The sequence below is a fragment of the Triturus cristatus genome, chromosome 2_1, assembly GCF_964204655.1.
Source record: "Triturus cristatus chromosome 2_1, aTriCri1.1, whole genome shotgun sequence".
Classification (NCBI taxonomy): domain Eukaryota; kingdom Metazoa; phylum Chordata; class Amphibia; order Caudata; family Salamandridae; genus Triturus; species Triturus cristatus.
In genome coordinates this window covers 493,972,818-493,995,471 of record NC_140581.1, presented here as the reverse complement: position 1 = coordinate 493,995,471, position 22,654 = coordinate 493,972,818, and the positions used below count along the sequence as shown (strand labels likewise).

The window sequence follows — 22,654 nt, the reverse complement described above, 5'->3', positions numbered from 1 at the left end:
GGAAACCACATCAATTCACTAACACTAAAAAAGAAGAAAATACTTCTCAGTCTAGCATTGTATGTTACAGATGTGGAAGTACTTCTCATACAGCAAGATTTGAAAAATGTCCTGCCAAATCTACGAAATGTTCAGTATGCGGAATTATTGGACATTTTTCAAAAGTTTGTAGGATGAAACGTTATAAAAAAATCACACGTAACTTGTATCACAAACAGCAATTCTGATTTATCAGATAACAATGAAGATGAAGACTCTCCAGAGAACTCGAGTATTTCCAGTGGTGCAACAAAACATGTGGTAGTCAATATTACAAGCAATGATAGCAATAAGCCCTTATGTATGATTTCGTTTGGTGGTATAATTTTACAGATTGCAGCGGACTCTGGATCTCCATTCACCATCATTGCCAAATCAGTATGGGATAATAAATTTGTTAACACTATTGGCCCACAATTGCAACCCACTGATGTGAATCCAGAAAGCTTCACTGGGCAAAAAATCGATATGCTTGGTTTTAGATCTTTAATATTCGAGTTCAAGGGTAGAAGAGCATTGTGTAAATTGTATGTAGCTCAAGATGGACCTTCAGTTTTGGGTTGGAAAGACCAACGTTCTCTTGACATTATTTTAAATCCTAATAGCCCTTGCAAGTGCTAGTCATGTGTGAAGCAGAAAACACAAAGAAATGGGTTTTAGAAGAATTTCCAAAAGTTTTTAGTGGCAACATTGGAAATCTTGAGGGTTTTACGCATAAAATTTTGGTCAAACCCAATGCAGTTCCTAGAATTCATAAAGTACGTCACATTCCACTAATTGTTCGAGATGAGGTAAAAGCAGAACTTAAAAAATTGTTAGCTGCAAATGTTATCGAACCAATTGAAGCATCTGATTGGATTTCCCCGATTGTTATTGCCAGACGTGCTAATGGAAAAATTCGCATGTGCATAGACTTAAGGTATTTGAATGAGAACATAATTGTTGATCAGTTTCCTCTCCCAAGAATCGATGAAATGCTTTCATTAACCAAAGGTGCAAAATGGTTCTCAACGATTGATTTATCATGTGCATATCACCAAATTTCGTTACAGCCTTTGAGTAAACACCTCACAGCTTTCTGTACTCCTTTTGGTTGTTACCAATTTCGTCGTATGCCATTTGGGTTAGCGTCCGCGGCTGCGGTATTTCAAAGGCTGATGTATGAACTTTTTGGTGATATGCAAGGTATAATATTCTTCCAGGATGATATTCTTATAATGGGTCCTAACAAGAAAGTTCATGATGAACGTTTAAGAAAAGTTATGAACATCTTACAAAACAAAGGAGTTACAGCTGAACTTTCAAAATGTAAATTTGCAGAAAATAACGTAACTTATCTGGGTCATGAAATCAGTGCCTTAGGTATTAGGTCTAAAACCATCTTAGTAAGTGCCATTAAAGATGCTCCTCCACCCAAATCGAAAGAGGATCTTAGATCTTTCTTAGGACTTGCAGAGTTTTACTCTAAATTTGTGGACAAGTTCTCAGAGAAGACTTGTGTAATTAGATCCCTGCTTAAAAACAAGGCACAGTTTATTTGGTGTAATTCTTGCCAAAACTCTTTAGAAGAAATAAAAAAAGCCATAGCGCAGGCACCTAGTCTTCAAGGTTTTGATCCTTGCGCCCAAACCATTGTCACCACTGATGCTAGCAGCAAAGGGTTAGGTAGTGTACTGACACAATTTGATGAGAACAACAAAGAAATTGTTATTGCTTTCGCATCACGTTCTCTCACCCCTACTGAGGAACGTTATTCTGTTGTAGAAAGGGAGACCCTAGCTTGTGTATGGGCACTAGAACATTTTAGGAAATTTCTTTGGGGAAGGAAATTTATCTCACGGTGTGACCATAAACCATTGACTAAATTACTGACCACTGATGGTTTGACCAATGCCACGGCTAGAATAGCTAGGTTATCTATGAGGCTACAGGATTTCATGTATGAAGTTCAATATGTGCCTGGTGTTAAAAATTTTACCGCAGATTTTCTGAGCCGTATGTCTACACCATTGGTTGAGCTCGACATGAACTCTTGGAATGATTTATCAGTAGCTCAGATATCAAGTAGGACTCAAGGCAGTTTTAGCAAAGAAGAATGGCTCGAAGCGGAGAACTCTGATCAAATTTTACTTGTCCTCAAACAGTTAATCATGAAGGGGTGGAATGGAATTGATAAAAAGTTTGTGAATGATGAATTGCGAGGTTTTTGGGAGGTTCGGAATGAACTAAGTCTTTCGGGTACGTTGGTTTTACGTGGTGATAAAATTGTACCACCAAAAAACTTAAGGAATAAAATAGTTAACCTAAGTCATGAAGGGCATTCAGGTATTACACGCACCAAACTGCATCTAAAAGAATTATACTGGTGGCCTAGGATTGATTTAGATGTTGAGAGATGTGTGAGATCATGTGTGAAGTGCGAGATTTCAGACAAAACGCTTAAAACATTCAATCCGCCTTTAGCTTCTCCTAGTTGCCCTAGTTTTCCCTGGGAGGTTGTAGCCATTGACTGTATGGGACCAATTTCTTGGCAAGATAATTCGCAGAAATACATTTTGGTACTCGTCGATACTTTTTCAAGATGGTTAGAAATGTGTGTTGTAGATACCATCAATACCAAAACGGTGATAACATTTTTAGATGACATCTTCTTAAGGGAAGGTTTCCCTAAATTCATTCTATCTGATAATGGAGTACAATTTAAATCTTTTGAGATGAAAAATTATTTAAGTGCTTCTGGGATTTAACAGAGATTCACAGCATTATATCATCCAAGTGGCAACGGTATTGTTGAGAGAGCCAACCGCAGTATTAAGGGAGTTATCCAACTTGCTAACAAAAGTAACCTATTTTGGGAAGAAGAGTTAAAAAAACTTCTTTGGGCTTATAGAAGTACTATTCATGGTACTACCAGTAAAAGTCCCTTTTCTTTAATGAGAGGTAGGATTCCTCATTCAAAAATCAATCCAGGTTGGTTAAATAAAAGTGGAATGGTTTCTTGTGACATACCTATTGTGAGAGAGAATATTAAATAATCTCAGATGAAAAACAAATCTTATTACGATTTAAAACATGGCACTAAACAGGTTAACTTACATAGTGGTCAATGGGTTAGAGTAAAAAATGCTAGGAGAGTTTCAAAAACTGAAAGCAAGTTTAGTGAACCTAAACTGGTGGTCAAGGTTATGAATAACACTGCGTTACTTCAAAATGATGAGGTTTGGCATTGTAGTCGCCTGGCACCAGTTTCATATAACTCTGAATCAGAAGAGTGTAACAAATGCAAAAAATGTTGGTGGTTAGATACATGTAATTTTTCACAACATACTGATAATTCCAATTCAAATGATGAAAGTGTAAATCGAAGAATTTCTTCTGATGTTAATCTTGAAGTTTCACAAGATTGTACTGTTTCTCCAAATAGTGTCTTTTTACCTGAGGTTTCATCAGATGTGAATTCTTCCTTGGGTGATAAGTCTCATGATGTTCAAGGCTCTATTATACCACAATCATCTTGCGATGAAAACATTGTTAAAACTTCCAGTGGTAGGATTGTTAAAAAACCAAAATCGCTAGAAATTTTTTGATTGTAGTTGATGACATTTAAGTTTTTTTTTTTTTTTTTTTGGTCTTCTTTAAAGAAGGGGGATTGTGTAGTATGTAGCTTTAAGATGTATCATATTGTTCTAGATCGTAGAATGTATTGTGTGTGTAAATTCTATCTTAGGACAGTTCTGCTACAGAGACTGTCAGCGTTGGAGGTGTTGTTCCTGTGTGCGGGGGGCTGTAATAAAGAACTCAGCAGATATCATCTTTTGTGAGTGGAGCTTCATTTAAGGATGCTACAGTCAGGCGAGACCTAAAAAGCAAGATTCTTAACGGGTTTTGTGTTCTGGGGACAAGCCTTATCTGTCCTCCCAGTTCCTTACTGAGCTGAAGCTGGAAGCAAGGAAGTCGTAATGATAAGCGGGCAGTGCGGTCTGCCCTGACGCTTGAAAAAACAGGCTGGGGCTGCCACACACAGGCACACTTAACCGCGAGGGTCCCTCATGTAGCTAACACGAGAACTCGCCACACACACAGGCAGTCTTAAACACTAGGATTTCTCATGCATTAAACAAAAGAACTCACCATTCACACTTAATCGCGAGGGTCCTTCATGTATCTAACAAAAGCAAGAACTCACCACACTTAACGAGTAAGATAACAGAAGGCAAGTTTTTCAAGCCCTGGCCCCTGCCCTTAGCTCCCCAGATTAGGCGATATATTGATTTTCCCGCATTTTATAAACTAGGACAAATACCTAGTAATTTATGAGACGCTTTAAAACATTGCGTGCTCATGAAGCCAGAGCTCCCAGGCTGCAAGTTTATATCACCCTGTCATAAAAGGATGCCAGAAAATCATGTAACAATTAATGTCATCACGTAAATATGACGAAGTGAAGGTGAATTCCGTAGACTGTTAGCACACTGGCTTTACTTTCAGTTTGAATACAGGTAGTTCGTCGTGGGTCATGCAGCTCCCCCAGGTTTTATTCCCTTCTCTTTAGGTCTTCTTAGGGGGTCTCTTTGACGCTTTCATCACGTGTTACCTTAGTGCAAACAATATGCTGACTGCCCAGACACGTGCTGGCCTGGCTGAGTGATAGTAGTGGTCAGAGCCGGCAGCTCCGACGGGCCGTTGGATGTTTACTGCCGCCAGGGAGAGTCATGTAATGAAACGTTACTCTCCCAGTCCACCCAGCACCTTGATTTCACTGACCCGATTGGTGTTTTTAATAAACACCATATTATATCTGTCATATGTCGGGCTGGGCGCGGAGTAATTCTTCCACTGAAGCTCACTTGCACTAATAAAAGGTCCAGCGCCGCTGGTCAACCAGACATACTATCCCAGGTGAGGAAGGGAGAATTGTGACTGATCGTCTGCACCTTATGACACTCTTAAAGTGCCTGCTGCAGCAGTGCCGCCATCCTACCTAGCCTGGCTGCATTATGGTGCGTTTAATGTAATCAATGATGTCAGTGGTCTAGTTCCTGTGTATATTTCACATTTTCTCAATCTTGCCATCTAATAATTATGCCTCGTCTTCATTTCTTGATTTTGCTTGCGAAAAAGTGTCACTCATTGTCGTTGAATGTCACTCATAATTTCACTGAAATTACGAGACTGTCACACATAAGCAATCTGAAAGCTTGGCAGCTACCACAACCTGAGGACGGAACAAGTGGCGGTGCTGTGGGGACTCAGACTCGACTGCTGTGTTTCACTGGCCGACTGCCCCCTACCGAGCACCACCCAAAGATGCAACACATCACATGCCACACAAGCCCAGTGTCCGCCATTGCCTCAGACGACTGCGGTCTCAATGATAACAGTGTGAGTGACTGATGGCCCGCCCAACAAAGGATTCTAAATCGGACCCCCGAACACCCGGGCCTTGTCTGCACATCACATGCTCAAGTCGCCGATGACAGGGTGAATACACACCCTCTAGCAATGAGCTTCAACCGGCTGTCACCAAACGCAGCAGACCGGGCTGGCTTTAGTGCCACTCCTGGCTCTGGGCTCCATGAGGGTGGAGACACTGTGTTTACAAATAGATTACGGGGTTAAATGTACCTGCTACTGCTGAGTTCCTTGTGTGTCCAGCAGCTTTCAGGCAACAATAACAAGCATTTGCAATGCAATAGGACTCGCATTTGCGAGATTTTGAGGTATTGGCATTGTGAATGGCAATGCATTTTATTTATTTTAAAAAACCTGCAATAATAAAAAGCATTGTCATTTACTATACCAATAGGTAAAAGTTTTGAAAATGCGAGACCTATTGCATTGCAAATGCTTGTTTTTACTCTTGAGTGTCACACATTTGGTCATTAAATGTCACTCATTACTACGTGGCAACCATAAAATGCCACACATAATCAGTCTGAAAACATGGCAGCTATGCAGTGCTCCGAGTCCTGGAGAACTGAGCTGGTGGTGCTGAGTATCTTTAAAATGCACGAGGCTGCCGCTCATATCAGCTGTCATCCGTTCTGGTGCTGAGAGCTTCTGTCACCGGCGTCCGTCCATTGTGATGGATACAGACTTCAGTGTCTCATCACTACAGCAGCTGAGTGTCTGCAGCCGACAGTGAGTATGTGACATAGTGACCAGTCCAGACTTTGGTGCAGTCAGGTCCTAAAGCGCTCTTCCATTTCTGATGCTCTGCAATATCAGATGTAGTATGTGAGGTCATAAGCTGTGCATTGCGAGGCGTAAATTATAGTTAGCTTAGGTAACTAGAACTGCTGAATTTCAGCGGTTTTGTATGAGTGAAATCTGAGTCCAACTAAAACGTTCCTTTAGCCCTTGTTTTTTTTCAGTGAAAAAAAGTGTGTATATATGTGTATGTGTGTTATATTTATATATTTATATATATATATATATTATATATTCCAAAGCGAAGTGTAACACAGCACTCCACGAGGCCACTGTTCAGGTAGATATCGTTATTTAATTTTTGTATGACAAAAAGACTCGTTTCGACCATGCCCGTGGTCTTGGTCATCTGACCCCAACCTGGGTCTGACCCCATATAATGATATGGTGATTTTACAGCATCACGTGACTAGTGATAGAAACAAAAGAAATATATACAAGTGGTGATGGTTTACAATTCAAATTTGGAAAATTAAACATCATGTCGGGACAACCTTAGTATTAGTGGTGGAACGCTCCGTGTAATATGAGTGAAAAGGTGTCAATTAACAGTGACTGGAAGTAGGGACATGATTTTAGGAGACTAGTGCTCTTTGCGACTCCTTGCCAACAAAGTGTCAGTCCTGGCTGATGTGAAATGTTGCCCTGCTTGTTGCTTGCAAGGGTTCTTTCAGTAGAAAGTGTGCTGAGAGCGACCTTAATGTACAGTAGTCAATGCACTTCAGTAATGTAAATACACTGAGCTACAGTTCAGCATCATGTTTCCCAGAACACTGGGACATGTGAACATTACGGTATAGTACCCAATCTATAAATGTTCATAAAGACTAGTGCCCCGAGACCCTAACCGATGAGGGGACTAGAGTGTCTAAGAGATAGGAGGATAGCCGAAGATGTCCTTCCTCTCACAGTGCTCATTTTTTTTTTTTAACAGATTTTTATTGATTTTTCTGGGAAGGTCAAACAAATAGCTTCATAGACCGCATACATTAATAATTCGGGGAGCAATACATTACAAGTGCAATTAGTGTCATAGCTGCTGCCTCCCATAGGGCGCCGCTCAGTGACTCCCCAGGGCCCTCATGCCCCAATACTGAATCCCTCCTCAGCCCCCGCTTTATGCAATTATACAATCCCTAGAAGCTCCATGTAGATTATCGTTCAGAGTGCAGGGTCATCGTAGGCATGAGGGAAAAACAAAAAAAATAAAACACCCAGCATCAACACCCCCCCCTCCCCTACTAACCCTCAATTCCCTGTAGACCACCCACCCCACCCACTCCCGCAAGCATGCCGCCGGCTACTAACTAAAAGGTTCCAGTTATTCCCAGTTCTGCTCCATGGACCGCCTGACTCCCCAGCACTCAAATCTGCTTTCTTGATAGGGCAGAAACACTGGAGGCGACCCCCGCCGCCTTGCCATTGGCTGCAATGCACTTCTCAATCCGTTAGAGCCCGCAATATCAGATGTCTTGAGCGCTCCCGTCTCAGCCAACACACTCTCCTCATCACCAGGTGGATGCTTAGTCAGTTCCACAAGCGCCACCCATGCCCTGGCCAGCTCCATAGATTTCTCGTTCCCTGTACATCTAGCCATGCCCATCCTGCAGTTGCCTTCACTCTCCGCCCACTTTACAAGCTCCCGTCTCCTCCGCTCAAGGGAAGGTCCCTGCCTCATCTTCCACCAGCTAGTAAGCTCTCTTTTCGCCAGCACTAATCCCAGGTCAATGAACTTCCTCTCAAAGTGCTCATAATTTTATCGTGGGTGAGTGGGTCCATTGATGTGCTTCAGCTCAGTGACCTGTAAATAGGATGTAAAAAATGTGGTTAGTGACCTATGGTGATTGACGATAGCATCACAAGATTTGTAAACAGCCTATATCATTGCGAGTCATATTGGTCAATATTGATCAATCCTACATATTATTACAGTCCCTAACAGCCTATACCTCCTTTGTATCGATTAATTAAGATGTTCATAACAACATGAGTTCACTGGAATCATCTAAAGGGTGTATAAAGTGTTAAAACAAGGAAAGCTGTGTAAAAATGTGAACTTCAAGTTAAAAAATTGGGGTTAATGGTGGGGCATGAAGGGACGTGAGGTATCCTGTTAATGGCAAATCAGGTCGAGGCTGTGTTATAAGTGAGAATGCAATTCCTCGTCCATGTTCAGCCCTCCTGGGAACTTGGTGCCAGCTTGCAGTATGAATCGAGATTCTAATCTACGCAATGCTGCTATTCGGTTGCCACCTCTGGGATTCAGGTTGTTTGAGTCCAGGCCAAAGAATCTGGCCTGTGTCCAGTCGCCCCCATGTTTGTCTGTGAAATGCCTGACTGTATTGTAGCTATGGTCTCCGTTTGTTATGGCCCTCCAGTGTTCCACGATTCGTTTCTTCTCTGGGAATGTTGTGGAGCCAATGTGCCACAAGCCACAGGGACACACAGTGGTGTAGACCACAAAGTCAGTGTTACAGTTGATCAATTTGGGAATTTTCCATATGGTTTTAGTTTGTTCCAGGGTAGTCTCAGTGACAATGCTACTGTGTCTACATGCTTTGCAGTTACCGCACTTGCGGAACCCTTTGGATTGTTTAAGCCAGTTAGTTTTGACAGACTAAAGGTGGCTATGTACCAGTATGTCTTTAAAAGAGGTACTTCTCCTATAGGATATCGCTGGGTAATCCCCTATTTTGTTTCTCAGTGTGGGGTCTTGTCTCAAGATCCCCCATCTGGATTTTAGGATCTTCTGCAGTTGCGAAGCGTGACTGCTGAATCTTGTGATGAACCTCACTGACTCTGTTTGTGCTTTATTTAATTTTTTTTGTGGTGTTAACTAGGGGTAAAATCTCATCCCTTGAGGTCCTTCACTCGAGCTTCCGCTTGTTTGAGAGCTTGGGCTGAGTAGCCTCTTTCCCTGAATCTCTTTTTCATGGCCTGTTTGGTATGTTTGAATGCAGCAGTAGTGCTACAGTTTCCTTTGGCTCTGAGAAATTCAGTGAAGGGTGTGCCCCACCTGAAGTTCGGTGGATGACAACTTGAGGGATGCAGGATAGAGTTTCCCGTAGTCTTCTTTCTAAAGAGGTTCGTACTGATGATGCCCCCATCGATCGTGAGTTTGAGGTCAAGGAAGTCAATAGTTTCTCTACTGTGGTGTCCAGTGAATCTCAGGTTTACATTATTTGCATTCAGGAGGTCAATGAACGTGTACAATCCCACTTCATCACCCTCCCAGATAAAAAAATAGATCATCGATCTATCTAAACCATGATTTCACATTGTAGATCCATTTTTCTGTGTTCTCATTCCAGAGCACCTGCTTCTCCCAAAAGTCGATCATGATATTGGCTGGGAGCGAAGCGGGTGCCCATAGAAGACCACTGTAGTTGTTTATACAAATACTTTTCAAGCATAAATACATTTTCTTGTAGGCAAGTTTCGATCATTTCAAGCAGCATGTGTGTGTGCTCAAGCAGATGTATGTCTCGAGTTTTGAGGAAAAACTTGCATGCTTTGAGTCCGTCCTGATGTCTAATGCTAGTATAAAGAGACTCAACGTCTAAGCTGACAAGCCTGTGAGGACAATGTTGTTTAATTTTGTCCGGAAGTCGGTGGTGTCTCTAAGATAGGATTTTAGTTCTTTAACAAATTGAAACAAAAAGTGATCGACATAGGTCGAGGTGTTCTCTTACAGGCTATTTTTGGAGGACACTATGGGTCTGCCTGGTGGATCATGTGCATTTTTGTGCACTTTGGACAGTAAGTAAAGGGTCGGTGTGGTAGGGGGGTTTAATTTCTGAGAAACTGCCTATCGTCTCATATGAGTAGCCCTTTGTCGTGTCATTCTTGCAATCTCAATAGATATCTATTTTGTAGGTCGGTAAGATATCTTCTGTCCACCTTGCAGTAGCAATTGGTGTCATTGAGTTGCCGATAGGCTTCCCTGGTGTACATGGTCCTGGTCATGTGTACGATATTTCCCTCTTTATCGGAGGGTTTGACGACAAGGTCTCATTTTGTAACTTCTTGATAGCCTCCCACTGACTCTTCGTCATGTTCTTGTGGCATGGTGTCAATTGTATGAGTTTCTCCAGGTCTTGTGCTACAAGGTCACTGAAAATATATTGTCCTTGGCTGTCATGGGAACATAACATAATCTAGCTCTAAAGTCTGCGGACATCGTTTCTCGTATCCCTATGCCATGTTGTTTGGTTAAGTCCTCAATGTGACTCGGATCAAAGAGGTCAGTGGGGTCACCTCTCCGGTTAGATCCGGTGTTTGTATCCAGATCTGTCATTAAGTGTAACATGGAGATGTCCTCTATTGCTAATCTTGTGTCTGTACTGGGTGGCTGTTGTCTAACCCCCAAGTCCCCTGTCTTTGGTGTAGTGTAATTTGCACAATTTTAATTTGCGTTCAAATTTATAGAGGTCCACTCTAGTCTACGCATAATCAAAGTTAATATCTGGACAAAAATGATAAACCTAGTTTTAACACACTTTCCTCTTCCTCTGTCAGTGTTCTGTTTGATAAGTTAATTACCGTTAATGTTGTCTCATTGTCATCCATTATACTTTCTTGTTCATTTGGCCATGATTTCCCATGCCAACAGTTCTTAAGTTTCCTACATCTTGCCCTCTATTTGCGGTTTTGTTTCTTGTTTCGCGTACTCTCCCTCTCGGTTTTCCTTTGACAGTGTTTGTTCGCCATTTGTAGGAGGCGCAGTTCCTCAGAAAAAGAATGGTGTTCGCTCACACTTGATGCTGTGCTCTCCATAGATTCCTGGTCGGAGCTCAAGTCTGTTAATATGCCCTCCTTGTTTGCTTCCAGTGTACCCAGGGTTTTGTCTCTCGCCAAGGCTGTCCGTGCCTTATCGTATTTCCTAGCGAAATTCAATGTTCTATTGTTAAAATGCGGTCTACTCCAAACACCAGATGGACTCAGGTAGGAGAACAGCAATTCTTTATTCAATTAGGTTGTCCTGCATGGAAAGCGAAGCTCTCCCTTGGCCAGCCAGTTATCAACTGCCAGGCTCAGAATCTCATCCTCCTAGGTCGAACGTGGAATGCACTGAACACAGCGCTCCACATTCCACACTAGGGGTTCCTTAACAGATCATGCCAAGAAGAAGATTACAACACATCCTCTTCTCTTACACAAATAAATGAACAATGAATGAAGGAAGTACAGGAAAAAAGAATAAACAAAGTACATAACATTTTTCTTCCTTAATTTGCATGGTGCACGCCATGCAACAATTACTTAACATTTTAAAGAAGAACATAAAGAAACACTTACACCAATAGGTCCTATCAGTTACATATGTAATCTCTCAAATAACCTGGAGGATGGCGACCCCTCACATGCTTCTCTTCTCTTGCAATTGGAACTATTGAATCAGCCCCATCCAAAGAGACAGAGGCATCACCACCACCTTGTCTTCCCACATGAGTGGAACCACTGTCAAGAGAACTGTTCAACAAATCAAGATCAGACATAGATAGAAAAGTGTTACCACCATCTGTAACTTTACCTCCTTTCTTGACATCACCACTAACATTACTTTTCTGGTACAGTGCCACACGTCTATAGTTCCACTTGTCCCCATTGTCCAGAATCACACCATAAGGTAAGGTGTGTTTAACCTTGTAAGGACCTAAAAACTTTGAAACCCGAGCACCTGGTCTGCCACTGCGTACTTTTACCAAATCACCTGAAGAAATGTGTTTCCCAGATTTCTTCTCCGTACACCCCCCATGTTGAGAAGAGGAGGATAAACTACTACTGGGTGCAGAATCTCTCAACACCATCTCTTTAAACCATGTGGGAACCAGTTTGGTGTTGGGCAGTCTACCACGCATCAGTTCAAACGGTGTCTTGCCTGTCACTCCATGCGCACTCGAGCGATACGCCCACAGCATTTCAGACACCAACCCCTCAACTCCAATTCCGCTAGACCGGGCCATCTGAATAGTACCTTTAACAAGCCGGTTCGCCCTCTCAACCATCCCATTGCCCTGCGGATTATAAAGAGAGGTGCGAACATGTTTGATGCCAAAGGACCCCAGACATTTCTGCATCTCATCAGACGTCAGCTGAGTACCATTGTCCGTTATCAAGACTGAGGGTATGCCTTCCTCCCTACATATTTCCTTTAGGACATCAATAGTGGATGATGTGGTGATATCTTTCAGAAACTTAACTATCAACCACTTTGAATGGACATCCACCACTACCAAGCCAAAACGTAAACTCTCCCTCAGTTCATTCATGGGTCCAATGAAGTCTAAGCAAACACTATGCCATGGTTGACCTGGATCTGTTATATGTCCTAAGGAAGCTTGGACCCCTACTTTCAACCGTTTGTCACTCTCCTTACAAACCTCACAATGAGCAACTACAGAATCTACATCTGAATCCATTCCAGGCCACCACCAATTTGCTCTCAACCTTTTTTTAGTCCTAGTTTGGCCCAGATGCCCTTCGTGAGCCAAGCTTATTAGGTTATGCCTTAACGCCACAGGTGGAATAAACAGTTCCCCTCGCATGATTACAACATCCCCACATACAGACAGTTCATCAAGGATCTTAACATACGGCCTAGTGGCGTGAGAGACTGAGCTTTCTCTTCTACCCCCTAAGAGAATCAAACGTTTAAGTTCTAACATAGAATTGTCAGAAGACATTTCCCTTAACCAATCTGCCTTTGTAATGGCTTGGGATTCAACCACACTCAATACATCTTGTACTGATGCTACAGCTCCTTCACTTTGTTTCTTCAAGACAGCAATTTTATCAACTATCTCCCAATCAAGAGATAATCTTGATAAGCAGTCGGCTTGTACGTTCCTCCAACCTTGAATATAAACCACATCATAGCAATACTCTTGAAGGCGAGAGGCTAATCTAGCCAATCTTGCTGAACACTTGTTAGTACCCCCTGGTAACAACACCTTGATGAGAGGTTTGTGATCTGATTTGAGTGTGAATCTGGAACCCCACAAATAGGTTCTAAAGTATTCACACCCCCAAGCAGCAGCCAAAGTTTCCCGTTCTATCACCGAATAATTTTTCTCGGAATCAGTCAGCGTTCTGGATGCAAATGCCACCGTCTTCTCATGACCATTATGTAACTGAGCCAAAACTGCTCCAAGACCTGTGGCACTGGCATCAACAGTGAGTACTGATTGACGCTTGGTGTTAAAAGGAGTGAGAATACCTGCTTCACAAATACTTTTCTTAATCTCCTCAAAGCATATCTGATGAGAAGTGCTCCACGCAAAAGCAACTCCCTTCTTTAAGAGGGATCTTAAAGCCACAGTTTTGGTTGAAAAATCCTTAACGAACTTAGAGTAATACTCTATAAGTCCTAAGAAGGACCTCAGCTTGTCCTTATCCGAGGGAACAGGAGCCAAGCGAATAGCATCTAACAAATTTTGTTTGGGTTTTACTCCCTGGTCCGAAATTTCATACCCTAGGTAGTCAACTTTATCTACAAAGATTTTGCATTTCTCACGTCTGAGAGTCAAACCAGAGTCTCTAATTTTAAGTAATGCTTCTCTGAGTGTATGATTGTGTTGATCCATTGTGTCTCCAAAAACAAGGATATCGTCTTGGAAAAAGACAATATTATTCACATCCTTAAACAATACATTCATTACTCTCTGAAAGATGCTGGCAGCCGAACATAGGCCAAACGGCATCCTAGTACACTGAAAAATGCCATCCATGGTGATAAAGGCTGTGAGTGGCTTGGACTCATCATGTAGTTTGATTTGATGATACGCATTTTTTAGATCCAATTTCGAAAAAACTTACCTCCACTCAAAGCCAGAATCAACTCATTGATGTTCGGTAGCGGAAAGGTGTCTACAATTACATTTTGGTTAAGCGACCTGAGGTCTATGCAAAATCTAAATTTTCCGTCTGATTTTTCAGTGATGACAACCGGAGAAACCCACATTGAGCTCTCTACAGGTTCTATCACCCCCGAAGAAACCATATCTTTCAACATATCCTTAACTGCATCCCTAGCCACTAAGGGTGTCCTGCGCACCTTGTGTTGAACAGGAATAGCATTGGATTTTAGAATTATTTTATGTACATAACCCTTAAAGCAGCCTAATTCTTCTCTGAATACATCCTTCATCTCATCTAAAATTTTCCCTAGAGATGGGTTGTCAATCACCATCACCTGAGAGGAAGCTCTGGGATTAACTATGATCGAAAGATCATATTGATGCATCCACCCTAAAATAGGTGGTCCCTCAGTGGCAACATATACTTTTCCTTGTATAGATCTGCCCTCCAATTCTATCGTGGAGTTCATATATCCTAACAAATTTATTGTTTCACCGTGGTAACCTCCCGGATTAATATCCTTGGGTAATAACACAACATTTGCCCATGACATTTCAAATATATCTTTTGGAATAATCGTGTACATGGATCCACAATCTACCATCAATTGCACTGGTTTCCCATTAATCAGAAAATCTGCTTTGGGTCTATTCTTCCTGCCTATATGGTCATCGACACTTAAAATGTTGTCAGCAGGATCATCCACACTTAATATCTTATCCACCTGCTGAATTGGTGTAGTGACTATGCATGAAGGATCTGTATCCTGAGAAAAAATGTTAGAATCACTATCAATTGCGGCCACTCTCCGTTTAAAAGATTGCCTACACATATTAGCAAAGTGACCCTTACGTCCACATTTTTTGCAACCCTTCCCTATTGCTGGACATCTAGTGTAATCCGCATTATGAAATGAACTACCACATCTGTAACACAATCTAATTTGCTGTCTACCTCTTTGCGGCATTTTGCCTGACCTAAACACAGCTGCAACATCTGAATCCTCTTTAGACACACTCGTAACACTATCTGAAAAGTTTTCTTGTTTTTTCTTTAGCTCTCGCATACAGTACTGAGACTGTTCAAGAACTTTTGCTATGTCAATAGCATCTTTCAATGAGGGATTCTTTGCAGCCCAAAGACGTTCCTGTGTTTTTTTACATTTACATTGCACTATCAACTGATCACGAACAAGTTCATCAGTCATTGCGCCAAATTTGCACTTCAAGGAAAGTTCACGAAGTTTGGATACAAAATCATCAACCGATTGATTTTCTTCCTGTCTGTGCGTGTAGAAGTGATAACGATTCATGACTATATTGACTTCTTTAGCAAACCTTGTTTCAAGACGTTTCTTAGCTTCCACATACACATCTTCAATGGCATTCCCATTGGGTAGAGTAGCCGGTGGAAGGTATTTAAAGATACGTTGACCCTCTTTGCCTAAATTATTTAACAAAAGTGCTCTTTTCCTAGCTGCACTAAACTTGGAACCATCAAGAGCATCAATGTAATTTTCAAACATGGGTAACCAATCTTCCCATTCGATGGATAAGGGGCCTGACGATGCTAGGAAGACAGGAGGTGAAAGGATTGAGCTCTGTGACTCCATTGCCATTGTGATTGCGTGAAATGAATGTAAAAACTTAGACAGTCACAAAGGGGAATTTTTTTTTTATATATATATACTTTCACAAATTATGAAAGCAAAGTGTACCTTGCACAACGGTCTTTACTTGCGCGTTGAACAATTGGGTGCCAAGTCCGTGTAGCAGTCAACAGAAGACCGCCGTGAAGACAGCTGATACGAAGTTGTGAAAATACTTAACTAAAATGGCCGCCGACGTCGTGGTAACGTGCTATTTAGAGGAAATAGGGCTTGTCCGATGAACGCGAGCAGCGTACCAGCCTTCGTTCTTTCTAAAGTTGGTTGGGCACACGGTGTTCGTCGGGTCTCGCGCGCTGTTAGGCTCGTGAGCACGTAATGGCTCGAGCGTCAGCCTCGCATCCAAAACCAACCGTTCAGCAACCCAAAGCCAACAAGGAATTTACACCATCCACATACGGCACCTCATCGTGAAGAGAAGTCGAAGGTCGTCGAGAAAAGATGTCGAAGTCCAAGTCGGAGCCAGTCGAAGCCAGAAACGGCAATCCACTTCACAGCACACCGCGTGAGTCTTGAGCCGCCACCACTGCAGGACGCTGGCCAACTCGTCGCCAATGTTAAAATGCGGTCTACTCCAAACACCAGATGGACTCAGGTAGGAGAACAGCAATTCTTTAGTCAATTAGGTTGTCCTGCATGGAAAGCGAAGCTCTCCCTTGGCCAGCCAGTTATCAACTGCCAGGCTCAGAATCTCATCCTCCTAGGTCGAACGTGGAATGCACTGAACACAGCGCTCCACATTCCACACTAGGGGTTCCTTAACAGATCATGCCAAGATGAAGATTACAACATCTATCTCTATCTCTATCTCTATCTCTATCTATCTCTCTATCTATCTCTCTATCTATCTCTCTATCTATCTATCTCTCTATCTATCTATCTATCTATCTATCTATCTATCTATCTATCTATCTATCTATCTATCTATCTATCTATCTATCTATCTATCTATCTATCTATCTATCTCCCTCTCCCTCTCCCTCTCCCTCTCCCTCTCCCTCTCCCTCTCCCTCTCCCTCTCCCTCTCCCTCTCCCTCTCCCTCTCCCTCTCCCTCTCCCTCTCCCTCTCCCTCTCCCTCTCCCTCTCCCTCTCCCTCTCCCTCTCCCTCTCCCTCTCCCTCTCCCTCTCCCTCTCCCTCTCCCTCTCCCTCTCCCTCTCCCTCTCCCTCTCCCTCTCCCTCTCCCTCTCCCTCTCCCTCTCCCCATCTCCCCATCTCCCCATCTCCCCCTCTCCCCCTCTCCCTCTCGTCTGGATCCAATTCCTTTTCAACAGGCATGACTGTTTTCGGATCCTTGCCTTTCTCCACACCTCAATTGGAGTTAAAGGTGGGTGGTGGCGGCGGTGGCGAGGAATAAGGATCCAGAGGTAATACGGACCACATTAATGACGTCTGAACTTTGCACTTGAAAACAAAAACCCCAACCCGGCGTGGCACACAATACAGGATACTTCAATACCAGTCGGGCAGACTGCATCAGTTCGCTATTCAGACAGCATACATAACATCGCTTAGCGGTATAGTGCCACAGCAAGAACATAAATGCGGGCGGGTGGGCCTCAGATTCCTTTATGCATGCACAAAGTAAATAAGGATCAGGGCAGGTCATTCTGATCACTAGTCAAAGATTCTACTTCCGAGTCGGCCTCCGAAGCTTTCAACAACACCTTTAACGCTTCCCAAGCCCGTGCAGTCTCTAATGCTTTTTCGATGTGGGCGCGGCTAGCTGACTTTAACCTAACGACACCCTGCGCCCACCTGAGGAAAACAGCCCTCCACCTCTGAAAACTCGGGCCCCTCTTAGATTTCCAGTGTGTAGTAATACCCCTCTTGGCCAACAGAAGACCCAAATCCATTAACTTGCTAGTAAATTTTGTCTTGGAGGTGTGGGTGAACCAGTGGAGTAAGCAGGGGCCCACCGCAGGTTCAATATAATACTCTCCGTAATTTCACAAAGCAGCGCCAGCACTTCCCCCCAGTAAGTCACAAGCTGAGAACAGTCCCACATTATATGTCGGAAGTCCGCCCCCTCCCCATTGCAGCGGGGGCAGAGTGCTGAGGTTGTGTTAAAATAATAAGTCTCTGCGTCTCTTGTTAATGTTTTGAAGAATATAGTTTTGGGAGAGGAATTTAGCTGGCAAAGTAGGGGCTTACCCTAGTTGCCAATCAACATTAAATGGCAGCTGATTTGAAATATTTAGTAAACTGTTAGTTAGAAGATTTCCAGTTTGCTTCTGAAAGCATGAGATCACTGTTGAATTAAATATGTATGTATGAATTTCACTTTAAAAGTGTGAAGGAGTATGAACAAATGTTCCCGAAACAAAAATAGAAAATGTATTTGTATATTATTTGTTTAATAAGACGGAAATCTAATCTTATGTCGATTAAATGTCTTTAATTGTACTTAAAATGTGAAAATGCTGTATATTCAGTTAAGTTGTTGATGATGAAGTGTTTTTAATGATCTTCGTATTCCTGATGATTTTTGTTTTTGTTGCAGATGAGCCAACACGGTCTTTGAGTGGACTAATACTGAAAAATAATGTGAAGGCCCATTTTCAAAACTTTCCAAATGGGGTTACTGACTTCATTAAAACCGAATGTCTAAATAATATTGGTGATGCCTCCCCATTAATCAGAGCCACTGTTGGTGAGTTTCTCGTTTCAAATGCTTATTGCCTTCAGTTTATGAGCTGTGGACACATTGTGATGAGAAGTTAAAATGAACTTCGCTTTACAGCTATTTTGTGCACAAAAGGTCCAAAAAAGACTTATTTTGAGAAGTTTGAGATCGCACCGGGGTAACAATGAATATTACAAAACCAAAGTCTCATGGTAATTTGTTTCCGATTTATCATTTGACTGTTATTTTTTTATGTAACAAAGAGGCGCAACACCAATATTTGCTCATTTTAAGGAATATGATGGTAACAGGCAAGCGAAGTACTTAAGTCCTCTCTTCATGTAGTGGGCAGTGTCCATGCTGATCATCTTGCAGAAACTGTGATAGCGAGTGAACCGCCTACACAGAGTACATCCATCAATTGTGTTTAGTGGCTCTCACCTTCTCCAACTCTTCCTTTTGCGTTTGTAGGTCTGATGTCACTGATCCTACAGTTTATAACCATCTCCTTCCACTCTGAATCCTCATAAAATTGAATCCTCTGATTACTTAAAAGATCAGTATCCTGTATCAGGACTCTGGGCTAACACCATCTCACAGTGGTCTAGCACCTGGAGGGCTCCAATGTTTGGTGCAATGCTGCCCATTCCATCAAGTCTTCTATTATCCTGTTGTCATGTCTTGCCCTGTTCATCCAACTCTCTGCTAGCACCCACTGAATCATGCCTCTCAGCGATAACTGTATCTGTGGTCCATAGGGTCAGCATCAAGCTTATTGTGATATACTGCTTTATGATTTTTCTACTTGGTACTTCAAATTTGTATCCTAATTTTCCCGTCCGTGATATGATGGGTATTGTTCCTGGCAGGTATTATTTTACAGTGAGTCTGAGTATGTTGCCCACAGCAGGAGTTCCTACCGATAAGTCCCTAGCATCTTAAAGGTCCGAATCGTGCCTGAAATCTGCTTCTTCTTCCCCACATCTTGAACAAGGAGCCAGCCTCTCACTATAACATTTTCTTGAAGTCCGGTATGTTCTCTTGCACTAATTTGAATCTAAATCTTTAAATCTGTCTGTCATAGGTTCATCGCTGTTCCTAACCAATGGCGTGCTCCTTACCACATCAGACAGACTGGTTCCTCCAGCACCCTCTTGGAACTTTAACATTGTTTTTACTAGACTCATGAGTCTCCTTTTTGAGCCTCTTCACTCGTGCCCCCTTCAATTTCTTTTGTGGAAAATGGCATGCTTAGTTCCCATTACCTCACTTAGGCGTGTTAGTGAGCTCCAGGCTTTAAAGTTAGAATGATTTTTCCAAATATATAGAGACAAACTGGTTCTTTGTAACAATCCTGAATTCCTACCCTAGGTAATTTCACAGTTTCACCTCAATCAGTCTATCGAACTCTCACTTTTTTCCCCTCACTCAGATTCCGTTGCAGAAAAGGCTCTTCATACTCTGGCTGTTAAGAGGTACTCATGTACTACATAGCTAGAACTGAAGTTTTCTGGAAAATAAAGCAACTCTTTGTAGCTCTTTCTCCTCCTCATAAAGGCAATTCAATATCAAAATCGGGCATAGCCAGATTGATTGTCCAATATATTCAAACTTGATCCATTAAAGCCAAAAGACCTTTACCTCTTACTCCCAGAGCGCACACCACTCGTAAAAAGGGAACAACCATGGCCTTTCTTAGAAATATCCTATAGCTGACATCTGTAAGACAGCTACATGCTCTACACCACATACATTCACCAAGCACTACTTTGTGAATGTTTTAGCACACCAACAAGCCAGTGTAGGTTAGGCAGTGCTACGTACACTTTTTCAAACTACTGAAGCTCCCACAGGCTTCCCACCCCTTTTCAGGGGGGACTGCTTTATAGTCTATGCAGAGCACGTGAATCTCAGCCCTGCACGCCATCAAACTGATTGTTACTTATCCTGTAAGCATTTGTTAGTGGCATGTAGTGCTGTAGATTCAAATGCTCCCAACCTCCTCCCCGGATGCCTGTGGCCGTTGTAGCTACATTATATTTACATTTAGCATGGGCATAACATTTAAGACACATTCCTTGCACTCTTTTCTCACCCGTCTACGAGAAAACAGTCTAACAAAGGAGTTGATGCCCATGGGCATGATCACTGAGAGGAACAACTTGCACAACTTCAAACCCAACACTAGATGGCAGGAGTATGCAGAGCATGTGGAACTACAGCACAAACAGATGCTTACAGGGTAAGTAACATAATATTTTTTAGTGGACATAAACTCGCTCAGGCACATCAGTCAGTTTCAAGCACTCGCAATTCAAGAACCCTTCATTCAGGTGCACCAGGGTGGTCCTTCAAACTAAAGCAAAGTTTCTGCCTAAAGTAGTTTCACCTTTCCACTTTAACTAGACTATTGAGCTACCCTGTATTATTTCAACAAACTGACTTGGTAGCGTAAAGGGTTTTACATGTCTTGGGTATTAAGTGGGAGATCATTTACTTTATTAACAGTACTAGGTCCTGCCACAAAATCAACTAGCTCTTTATGGCCCAAAAAGCTCACACCATTTCTAAGGTTGGCATTGCTCGGTGGATAAAGCTTATCCCGGCTTCTTACGCCAAAGTAGGAGGCATACTCTCTCTGCATGTGGCCGATAGTCACCTCATAGAAAGAACCAGTTGATTCATAGCAAGTGTATCTCTGCTGTAGTCAGTAAATGTTACCCTGTGAGCATCCGGCATGCTGTGCTGTGGATTCACATTTGCCCACCTTCATCCTGGTGACGATTGCACATTTGTTTTCCCAGACATTACTCTGTTACCAAGTTACAGTGTGCACAGTACACCACAGTAGTCTTACTCTACAATCTACGTTCACATCCCATCCACCCCGCTGAAAGGAAAACCATATAGGGTGGAGTCAATACCCATGTGCATTGTGGACTAAGAGAGGAGCCTCAGCACATCTTGTGAGTCAAAAAGAAAACAAGTTGTAATGTTTGAGTCCGACACCTAATGGCAGCGGTGTGCAAAGCGTATGAATCTATAGTACTACATGCTACGAACAGATAGGTAACATTTTCCATGCCAGGGATTTCGATAAAGAATGGTTAGGACTGTAAACCACTTTATTGATTTTGTATTCCATCCATTTTGTCTTACATTCCATCTGAACTCCTCCCTTAAATAAAGTGTTGCTGTACCAATATTCCCTTGAGAGAATGCCGGTTGTATTGGGTTCTGTGGCAGAGGCGTTGGTGGTTTGCTGTGGTTGGTTAACCAGTGACCTAGATGGAGGTTTCCTGATAAATGAACGGCGTATTCTATAAACATGTCCATTCCACCCTGTATTTATTCTTAAAGGAGTTGTTTGGAAATCTATTGATATCCATTCCAAGGAAAGCAAAAAAACTCTGACAGTCTAGACCAGTGACGGGGGAAGGGGGGGCTCTAACCTTTTCTGTAGTGAGAGGTACTTCTGATCAGTGAAAACTCATCATGAGGTACGGAAGGCCAAGCAACTTGAGCATTGTTACCAGACATCCCTATGTCCAGCTTCATCGACTTTAAGCCTAATGTCCATAGAGACAGCTACCCTGGTTTGGGCAAAAATACTTTGACTAGGGACACTACACCAGGGCTGGCATGTATGTTAGTGAGAGCGTGGTCTGTGGAGATGCATGAACTTGTGCGCACAAATGAGATCTATGTATATGGGTGGCTGAGAAACTGTTGTATGTACCAGTGGCACTGGACACACCATTTGCGTGTGTGGTACTGTATATTTAGAACACAAACATACAACCTTTTTTTCTTTTTTTGAACAGGAGCAATTTAAAGTGCAGAAAAATTTTCTGCAAACATGTTCATAATGTGGAACATTTTTCTACACATTAAAGTTCTAGTATTTAAAAATAAAGGCTAATGGCTTAATTTTCTCAGGTCCACCCTTGACCGAAAACAAGCGTGCTAGGCCTGGGTCCCTTTCTGCCACTGGATTCAAATTAGCCTGGATTCAAGCTAGCGTGGCTGATTGGTAATAACCCAAAACTGGTCCCAGGATGCTTGTTTGTAGTCTGGGGAGAACCTGGACTGGCAGTTTGGGCTGGACAGTTCCAATGAGGAGCAGGGTTAAGACTGATTTGCATATAGCTGGGTCCAAACTGGGGTGGCATTTGAGCAAAGAAAAATGGATTGAACCCAGATCTCTTGGCTGGGGGTGAGTGTTTGAAAAGTTTCAGCACACCGTCCGTCATC

The 22,654-nt window shown here is 42.5% G+C and overlaps 1 protein-coding gene across 1 annotated transcript in view; it reads left to right on the top strand.

Annotated features, from left to right (window-relative positions):
• TNPO1 (transportin 1) overlaps nt 1–22,654 on the top strand; it is a 1,554,860-nt gene that overhangs the window by 189,705 nt on the left and 1,342,501 nt on the right. The window contains exon 3 of the mRNA XM_085632345.1: nt 18,278–18,427. Coding sequence (XP_085488471.1) covers nt 18,278–18,427 — 150 coding nt within the window. The remainder of the gene's footprint in view (nt 1–18,277; nt 18,428–22,654) is intronic.